This window comes from Piliocolobus tephrosceles, chromosome X, assembly GCF_002776525.5.
Source record: "Piliocolobus tephrosceles isolate RC106 chromosome X, ASM277652v3, whole genome shotgun sequence".
Classification (NCBI taxonomy): domain Eukaryota; kingdom Metazoa; phylum Chordata; class Mammalia; order Primates; family Cercopithecidae; genus Piliocolobus; species Piliocolobus tephrosceles.
This window is the reverse complement of record NC_045455.1, coordinates 89578939-89602041: the sequence shown is the minus strand read 5'-3', so window position 1 is coordinate 89602041 and position 23103 is coordinate 89578939. Positions and strand designations below refer to the sequence as shown.

At 41.0% G+C, this 23103-nt stretch overlaps 1 protein-coding gene across 4 annotated transcripts; it reads right to left on the bottom strand.

The window, feature by feature from the left end:
* Positions 1–12549: 12549 nt before the first annotated feature.
* On the bottom strand, positions 12550–22701 carry RNF6 (ring finger protein 6). Of its 4 annotated transcripts, none has more exons than XM_023190293.3 (6): positions 22174–22414; positions 21640–21722; positions 19861–20071; positions 18299–18394; positions 15256–15374; positions 13606–14551 (listed from the first exon to the last, which is right to left on the bottom strand). In XM_023190293.3, the coding sequence occupies exons 1-6, from the start codon at positions 22280–22282 to the stop codon at positions 14429–14431; spliced, it is 741 nt and encodes a 246-aa protein (XP_023046061.2). In that variant the 5' UTR covers positions 22283–22414; the 3' UTR covers positions 13606–14428. The 4 variants fall into 4 exon arrangements, with proteins under 4 accessions (XP_023046059.2, XP_023046058.2, XP_023046061.2 ...); XM_023190292.3 differs by having other exon boundaries at positions 14384–14551; positions 15138–15374; XM_023190291.3 differs by having other exon boundaries at positions 12550–15374; positions 22395–22701.
* Positions 22702–23103: the final 402 nt, after the last annotated feature.

Genomic DNA, 23103 nt, shown 5'->3' with positions numbered 1-23103 from the left:
TGTCTGTTATAGCACCCTAAACAGACTAAGGCAATACCTGACATCATCAATCATTATGGACATTCAGATTAAAACCATAACAAGATACCATTTCTATCCATACAAATAGCTAAAATCAAAAAGCCTGACAGTATTGATTGCTTGGGAGAATGTAGAACAATTGGAATTCTCATCCCAGGCTTGGCTTCACAGGTGCCATGCTCAGATGAGCCCCACCCTTGGTTTAATGTTCTGCTGTCACTGTTTGAAATTCTTTTTTTTTTTTTTTTTTGAGGTGGAGTTTTGCTCTTGTTGCCCAGGCTAGAGTGCAGTGGTGCAATCTAGGCTCACTGCAACCTCCACCTCCCAGGTTCAAGCGATTCTCCTGCCTCAGCCTCCCTTGTAGCTGGGATGACAGGTGCCCGCCACCATACCCCCCTAATTTTTTGTATTTTTAGTAGAGACAGGTTTCGCCAAGTTGGCCAGGTTGGTCTTGAACTCTTGACCTCAAGAGATCCACCTGCCTTGGCCTCCCAAAGTGCTGGGATTACAGGCGTTAGCCACCATGCCTGGCCTAAAATTCTTAATAATTTTACCTTTGAACTAGTGCTTTGTAAGCAAAGTCCAATAGGGCAATGGAGGATCGTGTGAGCAGAGGAGACACTCACAATATGTGTGCTGTTTCTTGCTGCTCCATTCAGATATAGTGTTTGCAGTGACCTATGAGCATGAATTCTGATGGGCAAAATGCATGGGAGTTCAGCAAGACTCAAAGTAAGTAAAAAGTAATCATGTTATTTTTCAAAAAATTAAAAATAGAATTACCATATGATTCAGCAATTCTGTTTCTGTATATGCCCAAATAATTAAAAGCAGAGACTCTGGCATTGCATAACATAAAGATGAAACAGCAGTAAAATTCATGCTGATAATTAATAGCATGAATAGCAAATAAAAAACACCATGACAAGTCAAGAAAATACTGCAGAAGAAAAAAGCTTTGTATTTTCCGTTTTTTTAAACAATGGACCCCACATTTTATTTTGCACTGAGTCCAGGAAATATGTAGCCAACCATCTTATACATCACTAGTAGGAACCTAAAATGGTCCAACCATTTTGGAAAACAGTTTGCTGATTTCTTGTAAAGTTAGCAACACGCTTACCACATGACCCATGGGAGCCAGAAGCTGTTTGAACTAATTTGGTTACATTTGTACACTAGCGAAGACTGTGAAACAGATTTGATGATTGGCAGCCCAAGAACCACAAGGAATGGAGGAGGGTAATTCTCCCAAATGAATGGAGTAAAGGATGCTGAGCAAGCAACGATAACAGAGGCAGAAGATAAATAGTGGGGGATGTTGGGGGAGGGGAGGAAGGAGGTAAGAAAGCTGAGAATATTCCATTTGCAGATGGCAGAGCTCAAATTTAAGATTCCTGCCAGCCTCAATAAAGCACTTGTTTGATTCAAGTCTACATTAGGACACTAGAGGAATGGCTTGTTTATGCAAAGGATTGCTTGTCAATTCCTGAGACAACTGAACATGGATTAAATGCACACAACTGCGTATGCGACTCTGATCTTGGGAGTATAAAATTATTAATGATTTTGCTTAAGAGTAGCATAATTAAGAGGCAGACATGGGCTCAGATTCCTAAAATAATAATTTATGGTTAAACGAGGCCCATTACATGCCATTATGTTACAACCCAAAAGTTTGGTTTCATCCTATGAGAGCGAGTTGACTGATACTCAATGTCCCAGACGTGGATCTGCTTGGAAGCTGCAAGGACTAACTCCTTATTCTTTATGAGGACCACAAAGAGAGGCCACTTATGAAGGTGTGTGGTTCTAGACCCCAGGATAATGGAAGAAAGAGGTTTGTGCCACTAGGCCCTTATTCTGCGAACGGAGCCCTATCCTACCATATTTGGCAGTCTGGCCAAAATGAAGCTAACGGTGATAAACTTGGAGAACCAAGGCCTGTTTCAGCTGCTGCCAGTGGCCTCTCAGATGACTTGGGTAAATTATACATCTCTCTGTATTCCTGTTTCTTCCAAAATAAGCACAAGTAATTCTCACCAATCTACTCTTGAGTTGGTTTGAATATCAGATGAGACAATGAGCATGGAATCTCTTCAGATAAAATGAAATGTGATAGAAAATTAAGATGATGTGCCGGTTATTATTCTTGGCGTTTCCAAGGGGGTGCTGACACCCTCCCCTTCGCTTTCAGATTATTGGCAATAGGAGAGGATCAAATTAAGATCATAATTAGATGATTTGAGAAATTCGCATTACTCTTTAAAATACTGAAGAATTCATTAAACCAAGATCAAAAGCTTTTGTGGCTATTCCAGGTTCCTGAAATCCTAGGAACCACTATGAATCCAGAAGAAGCATTAACTGTTAAAGCTCAGAAAGGAAATATTTTAGCAGTGACACAAGGCAGCTTCTTATCTCTTGCTTCACAGCATCACTGAAAATAAATTTAAAAAAATACAAAACAAAATGAAAATACGACTTTTAACTGATCCCCAGAAGAACAGACTCTTCAGAAAAGCTGACAGACAGAGGGCCAATGATCAAGAATAAAAATAGTATGGTACATTTAGAAAGGAAAAACAAACACCCACATCACATGGGCAGCTACTTACTGTGAGCAAACCATGAACAAAAGTACCTCAAGGCTAAGGCAAATGGGCCACAAACTGGATATGAGTCAGCAACAAAAGTCCTTCTATTAATTAAGCTCAAGACTGGATGCAATGTTAACAATATTTTATGCTGATGTTTACGAAGCCCTTACCACATGCCAAGGGCTTTTAGTGTATACCTGTATTATCTTACTTAACCCCACTAGGTAAGTGTGACTGTTATTTGTATTTCACAAATGGAAAAACAGATGACCAGAAAATTAAGATACTTGCATAAGGGCCTCCAAACCATTATGTGGCAATTTGGGCCATGAGATGACATCTGTCACCAAAGGCTGTGTACCTAATCGCTGTTGTAAATTGCCTCTCGAGAGCATCCTGCTCATACAGAGTGCAGGTTGCAGTTCTGGGCTTTGACAAAGAGGCTTGGCAGACCTTAAGAGGATTCGGAGGAGAGCAGTGGAGTAAGGTTATTTCACCTGGAGAAGAGAAAGCTAAGATATGATCCCTAGCAGAGTTAGCTTCTCTGATGGCAATTGGGATCAAGAAACAGATAATAGATGCAGGTGGTTTGGGAGAGCAAAGGAGGATTTGGGCTAAGCCAGAACCAAATTGTGATTGTTTCTAAATATGCTAAGGATGTTAAATATTTGTGGCAGTCACAGAGGTGCACCGCTTAAGAGAACCTACGTGAGAGGCACGACTGACTGAGAGCCTCCGGTTGTCACACCTTTGGGTGTGCCACGGTGCTCAGGCCCAGGCCATGCTTCCCCCCGGCTGCTCCTAGCAGTGACTACGCATGAAGGCAGTATTAGAACTGGGCCATTTCTGTCCAGTGGTGGCTCCTCTATGATCCTGGAGAGCTCTCTTAGAACTACAATGCAGGCCGGGGGCAGTGGCTCACGCCTGTAATCCCAGCGCTTTGGGAGGCCGAGGCGGGCGGATCACAAGGTCAGGAGATCGAGACCATCCTGGCTAACACAGTGAAACCCCGTCTCTACTAAAAATACAATAAAATTAGCCGGACATGGTGGTGGGCGCCTGTAGTCCTAGCTACTCGGGAGGCTGAGGCAGGAGAATGGCCTAAACCCGGGAGGCGGAGCTTGTAGTGAGCTGAGATGGCCCCACTGCACTCCAGCCTGGGTGACAGAGCGAGACTCGGTCTCAAACAAATAAACAAACAAAACAAAACTACATTGCACTCTGAGGCTTTTCCTGCTCAGGCCTCCTTCCTTCCCTTTCTTCTCTGGAAGGTGTCAGACCCACAATGCAGCCTGGAGGTTCTCCTCACCTACTCCCACTCCCTCTGCCTTTATCGTCAACAAGTGTTTCCCCAATAAATTTCCTGTATGTATAATCCTGTCTTGGTGTTCACTTCTCAGAGACCCAAACTGACAAAATATTGAGTGTGTAGAAAATGGAAATAAGGCCGGGCGCAATGGCTCAGGCCTGTAATCCCAGCACTTTGGGAGGCCGAGGCAGGTGGATCAACTGAGGTCAGGAGTTCGAGACCAGCCTGACCAACATGGTGAAACCCCATCTTTACTAAAAATACAAAAAATTCGCCAGGCATGGTGGCAGGCGCCTGTGATCCCAGCTACTTGGGAGGCTGAGACAGGAGAATCTCTTGAAACTAGGAGGTGGAGATTGCAGTGAGTCGAAATTCCACCCCTGCACTTTAACCTGGGCAACAGAGTGAGACTCCATCTGAAAAAAAAAAGAAAAGAAAGAGAAAAGGGAAACAATAACCCCTTTGGTCTTTAAAAGCAGGTTTGGCAATTAACTGAGAAATTAATCTCAAGAGCCCAAGGAGGATGTGTTTAGAAGATTGTCCATCTTCTCCTAGGCCTGAGATTCTATAAGTCTGTACTCATCACTTCAATATAACAGGTTAAATGTTCCTAGTTTATTTCCATGTAAGAAGGGCCTAAGAAATATGATTATTCATCTAATTGAAAATGAGAAATGCCTGACATGGTATTCATCTAATTGAGAGGTATTCAATTCTAATTGAAGGTATTTATCTAATTGAAAATGAGAAATGCCTGACATGGCATCTGCACTGCATCTGCCACAGTCTCTGATCTGAAACCTGCTCTACTCACACACATGCTATTAAAATTATTGCAGGGGTGAACAGAGACCATACTCTGCAGACCCTAAGCTGCAGAGCTGAGGCCTGGGCCCTCCAAACCGTTTAGGGAAGTGCACTCGGAGTCCCTGGAGCAACGTGATAAATTGGCCCAAACTTCCCCAGAGTCCTACCAAGCCAGATAGACCATGGCTCATCATTTTGTCCTGAATAGGTTAGAAGAGGTCTTTCTCTGTGCTGAGCTTCAGTTAGTAGCCTTACACCACCAATAATTAGACATCTTCTGACAGTAAACACATGACGTCAGACATTAAATCATGTAAATTATTAGTAAAGACATTAAAAAATACAAGATATTTTGCCTTGCTTCTAACCAGCCACTTGACCTTGGATAAATTATTTAAGCTCTCCGGATCACCTAAGAAATTCTGAGAGTTGCTGCTCAATGTTATAAAATCACTGAAGTTGTAATCCTCACCCTGTTAAGGGGTCAGTGTTTCTCAATAGGACTGCACTAGTTCAGAAAATGCCTTTCCGTGGGATAGATATCCATTTTGCTCAGGTGGGTGTGCTCATTGTCCCTGTCTCAGCATCCTCAGTGGTCAAGACAGTGAAACCTCACTTCTCACCTGAACACACAGTTTGAGAGCTTCATGTAATATATTGAATAGGAAGGTGTCTACTAACATCAGTTTCCAAGACACAAACAACTCTACTATCAACCACACAGGGTAAACCCTCTTTAAGATTAAACCGAAATCCTTTTTCTTTGTTAAAAAATAAAGTAAAAAGGCCGGGCACAGTGGCCACGACTATAATCCCAGCACTTTGGGAGGCCAAAGCAGGAGGATCGCTTGAGTCCAGGAGTTCGAGACCAGCCTGGACAACATGTCGAAACCCTGTCTCTACAAAAAATATAAAATTTAGCTGAGTGTGGTGGCACATGCCTGTAATACCAGCTTCTCAGGAGGTGAGGTAAGAGGATCACCTGAGCCCAAGAGGTTGAGGCTGCAGTAAGCTGTGATCGTGTGCCACTGCACTCCAGCCTGGGAGACAGAGTAAGACCCTGTCTCAAAAAATTTTTAAAAAACTCTGAACACACTTCGGCATTAAGCTTAATGCAGCATTAAGGTGTGAAGGGTTAACCTGCTCTACCATGCTGCTCTCCCGCTTTGCTCTGCCCACAGTCAGAAGAGCCACAGCCTGCCAGCCAGCCCTTTGATTGGGGGGCCCTTTTACCTACTCCCTGCTGGTTGAGGGAGGGGAGCCAGCAGAGGAAATAGATGGATGCAATGAGAAACAAGACAATGAGCATACAGGCCAAGCCACCATCTGCCTGGCAGGGTGGCACGAGACAGAGTTTGGGACGCTGGTGTAGCCACTGTGGTTAAGCAGACAGTGTCTGCAGTAGGCCGTTGAAGATCGGGCAATTTGAAATTTGAGAAAGACAGGCTTCGCAGAGTGTCAAACACTTGGGTGCAAGATGAACTGTTGAAGAACTCTTGTTCTGTTTTGTTTGTTAACTTTCAGGACCATTGGATTTTTCTGCTTTTGGCTGCACTTGAATAGTGTTTCAGAAATATTGTGGGTTATACGGGTTATATACATGTTCGTGGACTGGCCTGGGAGCCTTTCCTCTCTTGCCTCAAACCACTAATATCTGATATTATTTCTATGGGAAATGTGTTCTGAGTTTCAAAGAAAATCTTACAAACAAGGTTTTAACGTAGAAGCTATTTGTAAGCCAGGATCTATCTGTATACTGAAACTTCTACGCGTTTGTTTATTAAATATATATTGAGGGACCTAGCATGCACCAGATACCCTGCTAGGTGCTGAGTATAACCAAGGGGTTCACAGTCCTTTGAAGAAGCACATAGATGGGGAAATGAGCAGGTCCACATTATGACTCTCACGGGCCCTCGACACTTCTCCCTTCGTGGGCCCCTTCCTCCTTAAAAAAAAAAAAAATTTTTTTAATGTATTTTACAATTGTGTTGGTATAAATACAATCCAAGTTGGATTATATTCTCTCTTGGTATGTGGCTGGTTTTAAAAGAAATTAAAACATTTTCATGGATCCCTAAACGTATCCTAGACCCTCAGTAGGATTGTGCCTACTGAGCCTAATGGATAGGTTGGCCCTGGAGAGGAGGAGGGCAAGATGAGGACTTGCAGGAGTGACACCTGAGGTGACAGTTAAAGGACAAGCAGGAATGAACCAGAGAGGCAAGAGGGGAAAGGCCATTTTAGGAAGAGGGAACAGCATGGGCAAAACCTTACAAGTATGAAAGGCAAGGAGAGACACCCTGCAAGTGATCCTAAATGGTAAAAATGAGATTGCAAAAGACAGGCAGAGGCCAAAATATGAAGAATCTTGTGTGCTATTCTGAGAACAGTGGGAAATTAACAGGGACAGCTGAGGAGTGACAAGTCGAAATGAGGCTTGCAGAAAAATTACACTGGAATAATTTGAAACAGAATATGAGACTACCTGAGAGATGATGGCACGAATCTATGTGAGAAATAGTGACAAGCCTAACTGAGACAATAAAAATGAAAATAACAAGTACTCCAAAGGATGCAGGTGGACTCATTGGGTAGGAGGAATGAGGAAGAAGTCTGGGTTCCAATTTGTTCCCTTCTTCGCCCTTTAGTGCTTGACTAGTCATCAAACATACACCACATCAAAGCAGCCAGCCAGCTCAGATATGGGAAACTGCTGGTCTGACCTTTTGGCCTCATCTCCAAGCCCTCCTGTTCTGACAACACCCTATTTTAACTCGGTTCTCAACCTATAAGGCTTTTCAGTGTCTTGGTCACAGTTTCATACTTGACCCTTGCCTACACCAGTGCCATGAACACGGGGCAATCCTGCTGCCCATTCTGGCCCCTTGGACCCATGCCAGCTAAGGCAGTCCCTCCTGGCCTCCACATGGATGTGGAGCAGACTTTTCTGCCTTGATTGAACTGGTGCATGGTAGAGGCATTGGCTGTGCTAGGAAAAAGATGACGAGAAAACGATGTGGGGAAGGTGATTATTTCCAGTCCAAATATGCTGAATTTGAGGTTCCAAAGGGACAACCTAGTAAACATTAACTAAGGCAATCACAAATGTGGTGCTAGAATTTAGGAGGATGTGCTGGAATGGAGAGGAAGATTTAGGTGTGTGTAGAAAAGAATTTACATGGTAAGCGTCACGCTGGCCCTAGAAAGGCCTGTTCGCAAGGTTGGCTCTCAGCTGGCACCTAGGAAGTCGATTGGGGAAATATTCTCACTATTCCCTGAGAAGGGTGGACCACTGTGCCTAAACTGTTTGTGCAAACAATATAGTTTACGCTGAACACCTGCTTTCCTCCTGGGAGTCTGGAATTTTGGTATGTGCTAGGCAAAGGGTGCCTGCATGACCAGCCCCCAGTAAAACATTGGGCGCTGAGTCTGTCATGAGCTTTTCTGGTAGACAACACTTCTCTCATGTAGCCACAGTTTGATGCTGGAGGAATTCAGTGTGTCTTGTGTAACTGCTGGGGCAGGACTCTTGGAAGCTTACCTGCATTTCTCTGGACTTTGTCCCATGCGCCTTTCTCCTTTGCTGACTGTGCTTATATCTTTTCCCTGTAATAAATCTTAGCAGTGAACATAACTATATGCAGATTCCTGTGATTTCTTTCAGTGAATCCCTAAATTTGGGTGTGGCCTTGGAGACCCCAACACAGAGATTTATGAGGAACACCTGGTCATTCGGTGCTGGGAATAACACCGCAAGTGGCCCCCTCCCAAGCTACGTGGTTGCAATGGACTGGCCACAGAATCTGATCCCAGTTGGTTGGAGTAAAGAAGGTCATGCTGCTCGATCCTACAGACAAAAATGAAGATACCTTCTTCTATCATAAAATGCACTGGCCTGAAATGCAATGAAAGGACAAGGGTGACATTCAAGTGAAGATTAAAGAAAGACTCCTAACTATTCCAGCGGCAAACTCCATGTGGCTAAGAGTTAGAGTCATAGAAAGATCCTCTTGACAAAATGCAAAAAGAACAAACAAAAGACCTAAAGGTTGTGAGGACCATGGCTATTCCTTTAGCAAATTGAGAACAGTACAAGATTTCTGGCATTGTATACAAGATCCTAAGTAAAATTAAGAAACTAGTTACGGTTTTAAGGAAGGTGTGTTGTCAAAAAGTCCCCAGCCTGTTATGGTAGACCCTGAACGAAGCCCCAACACTGAGGTGCCAAGATCAAAGCCATTCACCAGCATCTCCTCAAACACCTGCCTGCCATCACCACAAGCACCAGGAGGAAATCCTCCCTCGGTGCCTTTTCTGAAAGTGGCCCCAACAATTTATTCTACATCTAAGAAGTGAGGCAACAAAAAGAATGCTTATGAGACTCATTGTTTCTATCATTCATCCTGCTAAGCTTGCTCAGCGAGATACGGTATTATATAACCTGTACCAGTAATCAATGTATGGCACTTCTTTCCCCCTTTTTGGTTTGACTTTTATTCTATTTCACTGTATCAGGTAGGCAGGAGAAGCTACTTTTATCATTTATCCCATAATCTGCAGAATGGTGAGAAGTCACAAACCTGATCAAATCCAAGCTAATGGAAGAATTGACACTACCCAGAAAACCTGAACTCAGAGGGGCTAAATTGTGTCACTTCACAGTACAGAAGCTATATGTGATTTTGGATTGTTACCCACTGGGGAGAAGGTGAGCACATTTGGAATTGCACAGAAGGTGGCTGGATTAGGATTAAGTAGGAACATTTTTACAATTAAATGTGTGAGAAGATGTTAGATATATATATATATATACTGGGCAGCCAAGAAGTTACTCCATCTTCAAATGAGACATTAACACAATAGAGGAAAAATATGTCTGAAAGTCATTATTTTCCAGAAGAAATGTGAAGTTATTTTTAAAAAGGAATAAGAAATGTATAGGTGCCAACTCAGAGTCTTCAGAGACTTAATACTCAAACAAAACTTGCTGAAATTATGGGTCTCCAATATCAAAAGGGCAAATATAATCAGGGACTAACACACTCATACTCACTGAAAATAACTCACAGTCTGTCTCTAGAGACTAAAGAAAAAATCATCACTGACAGCCATCATCATGTCTTTTGAAACGTGGGATGATGTTCTCAACGATAGATGAATCTGGCTTCCTAGGAAATCATCTCCTAATACAGATACTCCAGCTCTCTGACTTCCAACGTTGCACAGGACTGAGGGAGAGACCCCAAGTGAGCCACCTACTACTGCAAAGGGAATTAACTACCCTGGCTTTCATGTAAAATGCTGTTTCTAGTTTCTCCCTCCCCCGGCCACAGATTATTCCAATGGAGAGATGCAGGAAGATTAAAAGTTCATTAGATGTTCTTGTCTGGGAGTAATATACATGAAAATGCCTCAGGCTGAGCTTGTCAACTCGGGCCCTTAATGCAGCATCTTCAGATGCCTCATTCATCTCTTTCCTGGATTCATCTTTATAATACAGATTCTGTTATATCTTTCAGGGGCAACCCTTCTCCATTCATGAGACAGAAGGATGTATTTGCATATGGAAATTAGGGTAATCAGACATATGATAGAAAAAAGTTGTAAAATTAGAAAAATATCTTTAGGAGAAATTAAATTAGACTGAAAACTTCCCAAGGCATTTGTACTTCTCCAAAATGCAACATAGCAGGAAAAGCAGGAACTTCGGAGGCAAATAGCTACGTGACTGACTCCCTAAACTCTACCAATTACTAGGTTACATAGCAAAAAGTACTTAAAGGAGACCTTCAGAGGTTCAAATTATGAATTCACATTAAATACTGAAAGGAAAATAACCTCATAAGAGTGATAATTAAGTAAGGGTCATAATGCTGGCTTAAACAAAAAAAATCTAGGAAAGGAGAAAACAGGGTAAAAGGATGTGAATATGTGAGAGGGCGGCTGGAAGCTGGCAGTCTAGAAATAGAAGTTGCCAGAAAGCCACACTATAAAGAACAACCTCTACAGACCTGACATGGAACATAATATTCAAATGAAGAATTTCTAACTATTTGTTCCTCTCTATATTGGAACCACAAAGGGTGTAATCATTGCTAAATAGAAACTATAAATAGATTAATGTGTCTTTGTATTTGTCATCAGCCTTGTTTATTAGGAAATGAATGAAAGTATTAAAGAATATCCTTTTTTGTTCTCAACTGGGTTATCAACTTAGGAAATTCATTAAGCTGTACTGTTGTTTTCAGGGAATTTTCCATACAAAACACAACCTACTTCTGTTTCAAATGCCTATATGGGATTTCTTTCCATGCTGGTAACACTATCATGTCTTGCAAAGGACTAAGTCAAAGAATCAATATGCCTTAATTTTTTCTGTAACCTTACTTTTTTCATTCCACCCTTCCTTTGTCCTCCTCCTAATTTTCCTATTGCATCAGGCCCAGGGAGGTAGAACTTCCTAAGGAATACGCCATATAAGAAATAAACGGGCCAGGCACAGTGGCTCATACCTGTAATCCCAGCACTTTGGGAGGCCAAGGCGGGCAGATCATGAGGTCAGGAGTTCCAGACCAGCCTGGCCAACATGGTGAAACCCCGTCTCTACTAAAAATACAAAAAATTAGCCGGGTGTGGTGGTGCATATCTTTAATCCCAGGTACTTGGGAGGCTGAGGCAGGAGAATAGCTTGAACCCGGGAGGTGGAGGTTTCAGTGAGCCGAGATTGCGCCACTGCACTCATGCCTGGTCAACAGAGTGAGACTCTGTCTCAAACAAAATAAATAAATAAAAATAAAAAATAAACGCTGGATTCAGTCTCTCCTCATACTGGGGGCAATTTGTAACACTAAAATAAGTCAGATGTATGAATTAAGCTATGTTCAAGATGTTTAAATTGGCATACCTTATAATGGTAATTTGTGCTAGCTCTCCCTCCTCCACCTAGGTGATTCTCTCTTCATCTGTGAATATATGACTCTCTTCTACCTCTTCATACTGAACTAGAAACCAAATAATGTCTTTTTTAAAAAAACATTTTTACACCCTTCTCTTTCCTTTCCGTTTCATTGCCATCATTCTAGGTTAGATAACTGATGACAACTGGTAATACAAATAATGATGTCTTTTATCACAATAGTTCTCTTTATTGGTTTCTTTGCTTCCCACCTCTCTCCATTCCAATGTGTTCTATATGTTGTAGCAGACCCATCTTCCTGGGCCATGAAAAATGATCTTACCCTCTGCCACTAAAATCAAGAGACATCTAACATCTCTATAAGGTAAGATAAAAAGTCCTTAGTTTGCTATGTAAAGCCTTCAAATCTGATCGATCAACCTTCCCAGTTTTATGTCCTCAAACTGACCTGCGTAAATAATTTACTCCAAACAAAGTCACAACTTTTATGAAAACCTTTTACTCCATGCGTTAAATGCACTCCTTAACGGGCATGAATCTAACCTAACGAATCGAATATAGTCACCAGTCAGAAAGGAAAATCAAACGTGGAGATATTTCTAAATCTCACAGAATCTGGCCTTAAGTACTGTTCTTGTGATTTTGCCCAAGCGGTATCACCACAAGAAAACCCTGTCATATATTAATAAGCAAATATGAAAGTAAGAATAATAATCCACGTTATCAATTGATTTTCAGTTTCTAAGAGCACATAAATCTTTTCCATGAAGCCAGGGACTTTTGTCTGTCGTCTGGGGAATCCTCTATCCCACAACACTGCCTGGCATCTAGTACGAAATATTAGCAGGGGTGAAAAAAAACACAGTGGAGCAACAGAAAAAATAGTTCACATCCAGTCTTTGTTTTAATGTTTATTGGTAGAAACAGATCTTCAATGCGTACTTTGTGTTTATATAAACTCTACATTCTCTTAAAGGTTTTTGTTTTGTTTTCATTGGAGATTTTTAGCCTCCAAGTGAACTTAACATAGTATCTATGCATCTGATTCTTTATAGACTTTTTTTTACATTTTAAAACTAGATTTGAGAAACCATGCATATTCTATACCTTATTTAATAATCCAAAGAATTGTTTGCACTTTCAAAAAAGTTACAAAAAGGCTGAACACAAGTTAAATAACCTATATGGATCTAAATTTTCCATTTCTGAATACTTTTTCAGTATTATATATTGCTTGCTGTCTAATAAGTTAGATTGTCAGAGACGCGTCAGTAAATTATCTCTATTTTAAAATTATATCCGCATCCCCTTTCTCTGAGATGATCTTGCCAATATTAAACATTGTGCCATATGCAGTATTAGCCCAAAAGCTTAAATAAGAACCAAACTTGTAGACTGAATATTTTAACCTTAAAATTACATACCTATATATACACCTATGGTATGCTGCATATTAAATTTAATATTTCAAGTAACATATATAGCAAACATTCAGCCAAATACTCTTTCATGAAAAGATAGTCCTTAAAATAAAAAGTTAATGAAAAGCTTATTTAGACACAAATGTCTAGACATAAGTACTAAGCCTATGAAACCTGAAACTAAAGTCTGCTATACTATTAAGAAAAAGAAGATTCATTCTTAACCTACTGAATTGCGCAGATACAAAAGTGCTTAGCATGACAAAATTACCAAAAATAAAGACATTTTAGAGGTTATTTGGTTCTAGCAATATTAACTATTCTGTATTTCTGGATAATTTAACATTTGTATTTTAAATTTTATATAAATTTCTTTTTAACAAGTTTAAAAAAGCACACAAAAAATAGTTCAAACTATATATAATCTGTTATTTTTCATCCTGGTTAGCTTATCACAAATAACTCAGCAAAACAATACTTCAACATTCAGTTCTACTAAAAAACAATACTTTCGTAAATCCCACTTTACCCATTGTTTGCTATGTTGGACCCTAAAACAGGCTGCCGACAGATCGGACAAGTGCAATTCTCTGAGAGCCATCGGTCAATACAATGAATGTGAAATTCATGCATGCAAGGTAATTGCCTGAGCTTGTTTCCAGTTACGTAGTCACTGATACAAACACTACAGATTTTACCTAGTTCACTATCAATACTGTTATGCTCATAGTGCCGGGTGGAAAGATTGTCAATCTGCTCTTTGGTTAAACCACGTATTCCATCATCATCATCACCACCTTCATTTAGTAAAAAAAAGTGAGCAAGGCGAAGAATAGGTAGTGTTCCAGTTTCAACTAAATTGTTTGAATTTCGCAACTGCCTGCCACCCCTATTGTCACGGTTTCCAGTATGAGGCTGGGTGGTCTCGTTTTCACCATGCATTTCAGTGCTGACTCCTTGGGCCTGCCTGTCTTGAGAGGAACCTTCCCTGTGCTGGCTCCTGTTGTTAACTGTACCTAAGTTACTTAGTTCCGAGTGCATCTCTGGTAAATGCTGGCCATTTCTCTGAAGCTCTGACTCAGATTCAGCCTCCATTAGAGAAGTCAGTTCTCCAAACCCAGTCATGATCTGCCTTAAAATTGACCGAAGAGCCACTGATGATGGCTCAACAAGCTCATTCTCAGAAATCCTACGAAGAGGAACTGTTATGGTACTAACATAGGTTCGAATACCTGACCGCTCTAAACGAGAAATGGTTCGGCGAAAGCCCCCACTATTGCTTTCAATAGTGACTGTATTTTCTGCTAGCCCTACTCTGGATCGAGTTCTATTTGCAATACTATCCCGATCTCTATTTTCTCCAGGACGGATCCTTCTCACTTGAAGGTCCAGTGTGATTGTTGGATGTCGTCGTACAGCAGTTGAGGATCTGCCGGATTCTTCTCCTTCTTCTACTGTTATTCTTGACACAAGCCTTGAATTAGAGAATGGGGTATATGCAGTACCTCTGCGTTCTCGTTCTCTCTCTCGCTCTAAAAAGACTCGAGTTCTACCTCTCCTTCTAACAGATCTTCTAGTGGTTTGCTGTACTGGTCTACTTTCCCTTTGGGAACTATGATAAACAGTGCCACTCTGTCTCTGAATTGGTGAACGGCTTCGACTATTGAAAGTAGATCGTAATCTTATTGGCTCTAATCTTTGGTTTGTATTCCTCACTGTAACATTACTTCTAGCCCCATTTTCCCAAACATGTGCTGCTCCAAACCGCTGCCCCTCCCTTTGCCTGAGTTCACTACCACCTGATTGGTTTGTGTGACTACTGATATTAGTGTGTGAAGCGTTAGCTCGAGGAATGCCAGCTGCTCCCCCAGTTCCATTTCTTAACCTTCCCAGTGTTGAGAAAGATCCTTCAGCTGGATTTTGCCCCCTTGAAGCAAGCCTAGTCCTTGGAATGTTGGAACTACTACCACTGAAATTCACTGAGGTTTGGCTTCTTGTTCGCCTAGCCACAGGACTAGTTGACCCTTGTTGCCTATTTGCAGTATGAGCTCTGTTACTACCTGAAAGTGGAATGTCTGTATAATCTTCTCCATGAATTTCAAATCCTCTATTTTCATGATTTATGTGGATTTCCAAACTAAACCGAAACTCTCCACTGTTCGGGTTTGTTCGACTCACAGCTCTCCAAGTTTGGTTCCCATTTTGTCCACTTCGAGTTGCATTTCCTGTGCGCCGAAAGGTATTCAACCATTCTAGAACAGAATCTTCATGTGAACTTTCTCTAGGGACTTCTGAGTCTAGAAAGCAAAGCAAATCAACTTAAGGTCAATTCCTAAGACACACCTTACAGCTTTATTGAAAACTTGTAAGAAAAACAAAGTTTGTAATAAATTAAAGAAGAGCTGTGGATTTTAATGAATAAAAGATGGTAAAAAGACAACTTTCTAAAAGAAAAGTATATATACTATAAGCATATTATAAAAATTAAATTACTATTTACATAATTACAAAGTTTTAAATACTATTTATACAACGCTATGGAGAAATCCTCATTCTTACTTTCTATCTGCCCATTACTAGCAAAATACTAAGGTGAATGAGAAATATATCCACTACCAAAATTTTACATTCAAACTGCTCTATCAATATAGTAAGATAGATAAAATACAATGACAAACTTTATGTAAAATTTGTCCTGTATTTGTGGAATCTTTCTGGAAAAGTCAACTCAGTCATTTTTGCAACTAGGTATTTCTGTAATCTTAGAAATTTTTCCTATTTCTCAGGTGCTGCCAAAAATGTATGTATCAAGAAACGTGAGTTTCTGAATATAACATTAAAACCACATTACTGTACTTGTCTTCGTGTGAAGCTGAGAAACTAGGCAAGTTACTTAAGGTCTCTATGGCTGATCCTTGTCTATAAACTGGAGATAATAATAGAATCAATCTCACAGGGTTATCCTGAGGATAAAATAAGATGCTATATATAACATAATTAGCATAATATCTGGCACATAAAAAGCCACCCCATAAATGTTAGCTGTTATACATAATAAAATACATTTTCTATTCATTTAGAATGTAAGCTCCAAGAAAACAAAGATTTTTGTAGTTTTAGTCACTGTTACATCTCCAGCCTCTACAACAGTATCTGGTATAAATCAGACTTTCAATTAATATTGCTCAATTAATCAATTTAGAAGTAAATGTGTCACACATAAACTTCTTTGACTAAGGTACTGCCACTGTGCCAAGCTTAAATTTTCCATTTATAACCAGTAGAGATTATATAAAGTACTAAATAAAAAGCATCAACACATTAACTACACAAACTTCAACTTTAAAGTTTGTTCTACTCAAAAATAGCTATTATAGGCTGGGCGCAGTGGCTCACACCTGTAATCCTAGCACTTTGGGAGGCCAAGGTAGGCGGATAACAAAGTCAGGAGTTCAAGACCAGCCTGACCTACATGGTAAAAACCCGTCTCTACTAAAAATACAAAGAAATTAGCCAGGCATGGTGGTGTGCACCTGTAATCCCAGCTACTCAGGAGGCTGAGGCGGGAGAATTGCTTGAACCCGGGAGGCAGAGGTTGCAGTGAGCCAAGATTGTGCCACCGTACTACGGCCTGGGTGACAGAGCAAGACTCCTTCTCAATAAATAAATAAATAAATAAATAAAAGAGCTATTACATGACATCATTCTGATTTCATTTCATTCCTGCAATCTCTCATAAGACTTTTTAAAATGTTGAAGTTGAAGCTATTAATCAGCTGTTAATGCCAATAAAATAAACAGCAACTGAGTCATATTCCAAAGATGATGAGCTCTTTTATATTTGATGAGTACATTTTCCATTCAAACGTATCAGTATTATCATATCTATATAGTACAACTCACATATCTAAACACAATAAAATGTGTTAATGTCTACTTTCCATTTGTTTGGAAAAAGATAGGAGTAAAAGGCAGGTGAACATGAATTATTTTAAATGCTACTTCCTTTTTTGATTAACTTTTGATTAAGTGTAGCGATGATGGTGCATGTGAAAGAGTTTGCCAGGTACCTAGTCAAATCTACCCTACTCCTCTTCCATTGCAAAAGCATTGGAAATGGGCATGTGGACAGCCTGGCAGTTAGGTATGGGCATGTGGACAGCCTGGCAGTTAGGTATGGCCATGAGACTAAGTTCTCGTGAATGGAACGGGAGAGCAAGCGATACATCCTACTCTCAGGCTAGTGCCTGGACCTCCTTCCTACCAGCTAGAACCTAGATATGGTTGCGACTTAGCCAGATCATACAAATGGTACCCTGGAGCAGTGATGCCCCATAAAACTTTCTCAAGTAATGAGTATGTTCTGTATTTGTGCTGTCCAATACAGAAGCCACTAGCCCCATGTGACTATTAAGCACCTGAATGTGGCTAGTATGAATGATGAGCTAAATTTTAAATTTTATTTAATTTTAATTAATTTCCATTTAAATAGTCACGTGGCTAGCAGCTACTGTACTGAACAGCACAGTTGCAGAACCATTCTGTTAGCTGAGTGGATTGCAGGAGGATTTCTTTTCCCAGACTGTTAAAGAAGAAACTTCTAGCTTATTGAGCCATTACATTTTGGGGTTTTTATATGACTTCATGGTAACTAACACAATGATTTTGATATAATATGTGAAACTACTAATAAATACCTCTGAGGAGGGAAGTAGAACTGCTTAAGAGGAACACAAAAGTGGCTTTTACTTTTAACTGTACATACTTCATTTAGTTTGAAGCTCTTTTACAGTATTTTCTTTATAAGAACTTTTTATATGTAAACCATCAAACAGAACAAAGAAATAGAAACAGGTTTCCTAACTCAGTCTTTCTACACGGTTCTATATACAAATTTTTAGAAGCTGAGAAGTATCACTTTAGAAAAAGTAGTGTGTACATTCCAAGATTAAAAATAACTATGCTGGGAATTAACTTAATTGTATATTATTTCATAAAGCTCTCTGAAGGCAATCTGTGTGTTTAAGACATCTTTGCATTCACTCCTCTGTCCTATACTGCCTAACCATACTGCTTTACTACTCATATACATATTATCTGAATGAGTATCACATTAAAACTGGAAAAAATTGAAGACAAACATACTATACAAGGTCTAAGAATTTCATTTCTGCAAGTGCTCCAATCAAGCCTGTTCCTTATGGAAAGGACTCCATAGTACCTCTGTAATTCGTTCCATTTCTCAAGTCAGGCTGAGATGCCAGCTGTTCCTTGACGCCATCTAACCGCTGTTGCAGTTCTTCTGATGTTATTTCTCCTAAAACAATGAAAAATTGCTCATTTAAGAATTCTGAATTAAGTCTTATGAGACCTCATGAAGGGTAAGACTAATCTTTAGTAACCTATAGAAGACAAATGTCTTATTACTTTCATATGTTCTGTAAATTGAAGACAGTTAAAAACTTGTACCAACGCGCATCAATTCGGTTGTGCTTCATTTATTAATCTTGTATTAAAAACTATTAAAATAAGATTTAATTTGAATAGCCAGGCACGGTAGCTCACGCCTGTAATCCCAGCACTTTGGGAGGCCGAGGTAGGTGGACCACCTGAGGTCAGGAGATCGAGACCATCCTGGCTAACATGGTGAAACCCCGTCTCTACTAAAAATACAAAAAATTAGCCGGGCACGGTGGCGGGCGCCTGTAGTCCCAGCTACTCAGGAGGCTGAGGCAGGAGAATGGTGTGAACCTGGGAGGCGGAGTTTGTAGTGAGCCGAGATAGCGCCACTGCACTCCAGCAGGGGGGACAGAGGGAGACTCCGTCTCAAAAACACAACACAAAACAAAAAAAGATTTAATTTGAATAGTTGGTAAAGTGCTGCCAGTTGATACACTTAGGAATCTATAAGCAATAACTCTGTGGATTTTTGTCAGTTAAAAAGAAATTAAGGGAGCATTTATAGAGAAAACTTCACATCTTTACTTGAATTTTATCCCCAATACTTCATTATATGGGTCATCAATATAAAAACACACAATATATAAATATACAAATTTCCATTAGTTCATTTGTAAAAAACTTTATGGAACACATTGGGCTTTGGGGGGAGTTATTCATTCAGCTGAATAAATAAATTATAATACCCCAAGTGAGTTCAAATTGGGTTTTAAGTCAAATTTTTTTTTTTGAGATGGAGCCTTGCTCTGTTGCCCAGGCTGAAGTGCAGTGGCGTGATCTCGGCTCACTGCAACCTCTGCCTCCCAGGTTCAAGCAACTCTCCTGTCTCAGCCTCCCAAGTAGCTGGGATTACAGGCACACCACGATGCCCAGCTGATTTTTTGTATTTTTAATAGAGATGGGGTTTCACCATATTGGCCAGGCCGGTCTCAAACTCCTGACCTCAGGTGATCCACCCACCTTGGCCTCCCAAAGTGCTGGAATTACAGGCATGAGCCACCACACCTGGCCAAGTCATATTTTATTTGTATAAAAATTACAAATAGGACCATATATGTAAATACTTAACACCATTATGTACATTAACCTGTTTCTTAGTTTGGCATTTGTGTAATAGTGCTCCATGTCCCATATTTTCACCTTATAAAATACAGAAGCCAGTGATTTTCTACTTTATTACACTAAAAAGTTCTTAAACTCACAAAAACAATATACTATACTTTCATAAAGAGAAGCAGGGAAAAAGAATACCAATTCTCCTTATCTTGAAATCCTTCCACCTAATGATGAAAAAAGTTGTCTCCTCTTTTACCCATCTCTTACCAGGGGTGCCTAAAAGGTTATGGTCTCTCATAAGCCGATAATCTTCATCATTGAGGCCATTAATAAACTGATAATAGGCCTCTTCTCTGTGGAGACGCTCTTGCTGCCATCTTCTCTCATTTTCATGATGATTACGGTCTTGAGATAAGGTTTCTTCACTGCCACCATCTGATCTAGATCTAGACCGATTCATCCTGAGATTCCTGGCTTTCTGTTCAAACAATATAAACAAAATTCAAGGTGTTAAGTCATGGACCACATTTGGCTTTGTATTTTTAACTTACAGTTTTTAATTTTTAAATGTTATCCCCTACCCAAATACTGTATTTGCCAAGTCTTGCAGTGAGAACCTTACATATAAAATGAAAAACAACTTCTAGGAAATACAACACAATTGGAGCTACTTCTTTGCCTAAAGCCATTAAGTCAGAATGGATTTGGGTTTACCACACAATGCTCATGCCTGAATACCATAGTGATTATCTCATTTTTGACCCGGCTAACGATCTCCAGAGTTGCTCCAGAGGTCCTCATTTATGTTTCAGTATCTGGGTACTTCACATTAATTACAAATTTTAGGCTTGAATTATGCACATTCTTCACTTAATGAGCAAAGGGATATTGGGATGATATAATTTACGTTTATTTTCAGCAAAGTATTCCTTCCAAAATAAGGCTCATGAATGTAATATTATCCCCCACTGCACTTTGTTGAGGTGAAAATCATTTAGCCTAATTAATATCTACTGAACAGACTGGGAGGTGATCTCTCATTAAAGCCTACCACGAAGACTTTGAAACCCAACAGGAAACAAGACCTCATGTATGGCTCAAGGATTGTGAAAGTGCATCAGAGCACTTTGTATCTCCCCATATCAAGCCTCATCCTTAAGCCTGGAATGGTTAGTCCCAGGAGTTTCAGAGTGCCAGTGAAAGTTCCTGACTTTGCCTAAGAAAACACTATTTTTGAATTATATTTAAATGTCACTCCTGAGAAGCTCGCTTTTAAACTATAAGGAAATCAAGGGAGAAAGATGTTTGTTTCATAAATATTTTAAAATTTCTTAAACACATCTATTTAGTAAGTCACACTAAAGCAATGGTTCTCAAACTCACTTAAGGATATTTTTAAAAATCCAGATGCCCAAATCTCATCCCCAATTCTTGATTAGAGTTTTCCAGAGTAGGACCAGGTCTGCTGTTAAGAGCTAATTTGGGTGTTCTGCAGATGAAATAAACTATTTCTCAACAACTTCTGGCATGTCACTAAACGGTATGAGTAATACAGCACCTGATTCAGTAGAGGCTGGAGGCTCAAATGGCTAGGCTACCAGTGAAGCAACTGTGCAACTCCGCCTCTCGAAATACACCAGGTGTTTAATAAGCACGCTGCTTTAAATATAAGGTGAAATTAGCCTACAAGTCTAAAATACTGTAGGAGTAAGCAACTATTCAATTTCACCTGTAACACTAAATTACAAATTCAAGGATTTTTTTCACTGTGGTTATTTTGTCATTTTGAACAAATGACCTAGTAACATTATCCACTCAAATACGAATTAACACTACTAAAAACTCAAGATTTCTATCTTCAGATTAGGACCATAATTAGCAAAGAGCATATTTCGTAGGTACAGCCATAATAGGATTTTTGTAATAAATAACTTTACAGAAACCTATCATAAAATCAAGCTACCCTAATATTACTTAAAACTTAAGAGCTTCCCCTTAAAGGTAATTTTCTTATACAATTAATCACAATGAAAACAAAGCGAATACCTTATTTTCCTTTCGACATGCTTTTAACATATGCCATGGTATCCATCCTTCAATTGTTTGTGACTTTTTTGAGAGTGGCCCATCTGAAGCAATAAAAGAGAGTTGAATAATTGAATAAACTGTCTCTCTGAAGACCAGGAACGGGTGGTAGTCTCCCCACTCTGCTGCAAAGCCAAAGCAAATTCTCCAGTGGATTTTGTTAGACACATCTAGAAAATTAGATCCCCATACAATTAGGTCATGCAAACCTCCCGCAAGGCCCCTACCTCCCGCAACAAACTTAGGCCTTTCGTCCTACACTGTCACTGCGCCTGGGTTTACGCCTCCTCTCTCAAAGGCCTTCCTTCCTATCCCGTTCCCATTCGGATGTTACCAGGCTTAGGCGTCTCTGGCTTACTTCTAAACCTTGACTTTCTTGCCACCCCCGCCCTCAGTCCCGCTACTGGTTTCTTTCCTGGCCGTTGCGACGGAAGCTCGCGCCGGGGGACAATCCCCAGTATGATAAACAAAGTGGGCTCCAGGGGCCCAACCAACCTCTTCCCAACCGAGCCTCAAGTAACGCTTCCCTTAGCGACCTAGATTCCCACAGGGAAGCAGGTGATAGACGGTGCATCCCAACCAATCCCCAGCCAGCGGAAAGCATTAAGAGGGCAGTTAACCAATCGGAGAAGAGATAGGTGGCTCGAAGGATGGCCTGCTTTCCCCGGCGTCTCCAGGAAGTAGTGGTGGGACACTGATCTTTCTCTCGAACCCACCTCTCCAAGTCCCGGGCCTTCCGCCTCCTGCCCGGAAAAAGTGTGCCGCGGACGGCCGTTCTCTCGGGTGCTGGAGGCTGTGGCTGGGAGGCGTGATAGGCTTGCCGCCGCGCCTCCGGAGCCCGCTGTGCCCTCGAATTGGCCACTGAGGAGAGAAGCCGGAAGCCCGTGCTGCAGCGTGGGGTCGTCCAGCTGGGGAGGATGCTCCGCGGGAGGAACGGCAGGCCCCAGCCCTTCTTTCCAGACAGCCAGGCCGCCCACTCGGCGGAGGGGAGTCGCTCCGCAGCCGGCCCGGAGCTCGCCCGTGCGACTGAAAACTGCGTCCGTCGGGAGCTAGGGTGCCTGCGTCCCGCGTTCCGCCCTCTCCGCGCCGCCCTTACAGTGCCTGCTCCTCGAGGCCAAATACCCGGCCGCTCAGCGCTGGTGGCAGCCGCGTAGTCGCAGAGACACAGCTTCCTTTCCAGGCTTGGGAAGTCCCAGCACTTAACTCTGCGCGTCGGTGTTGCTTGTTTGCCAGCCAGACTACAAAGTGCACCCAGAGGTGTATTCGTCTCTTTACTTCCGGGTGTAACGTTCTACCCAGCCAGGCCCTTTCCCTTGCTGTTCGTTGGAACCTGAAAATTACAAACCCTAATAAATTCTGAAGTCTGTGTATCTCTATTTGAGAGAAGGTCTCGCCCTGTCGCCCAGGCTGGAGTGCAGTGGAGCG

Bases quoted from the DNA above. Each gene is read 5' to 3' on its own strand.
- RNF6 (XM_023190290.3), bottom strand. From the start codon at position 22,282: ATGCTTTCCGCTGGCTGGGGATTGGTTGGGATGCACCGTCTATCACCT. The intron at 21,723-22,173 runs GTTGGTTGGGCC...TTATTGCTTCAG, and splicing joins TGAGGCTCGGTTGGGAAGAG to ATGGGCCACTCTCAAAAAAG. The intron at 15,375-18,298 runs GTACTATGGAGT...TTTGCTTTCTAG, and splicing joins AAATGGAACGAATTACAGAG to ACTCAGAAGTCCCTAGAGAA.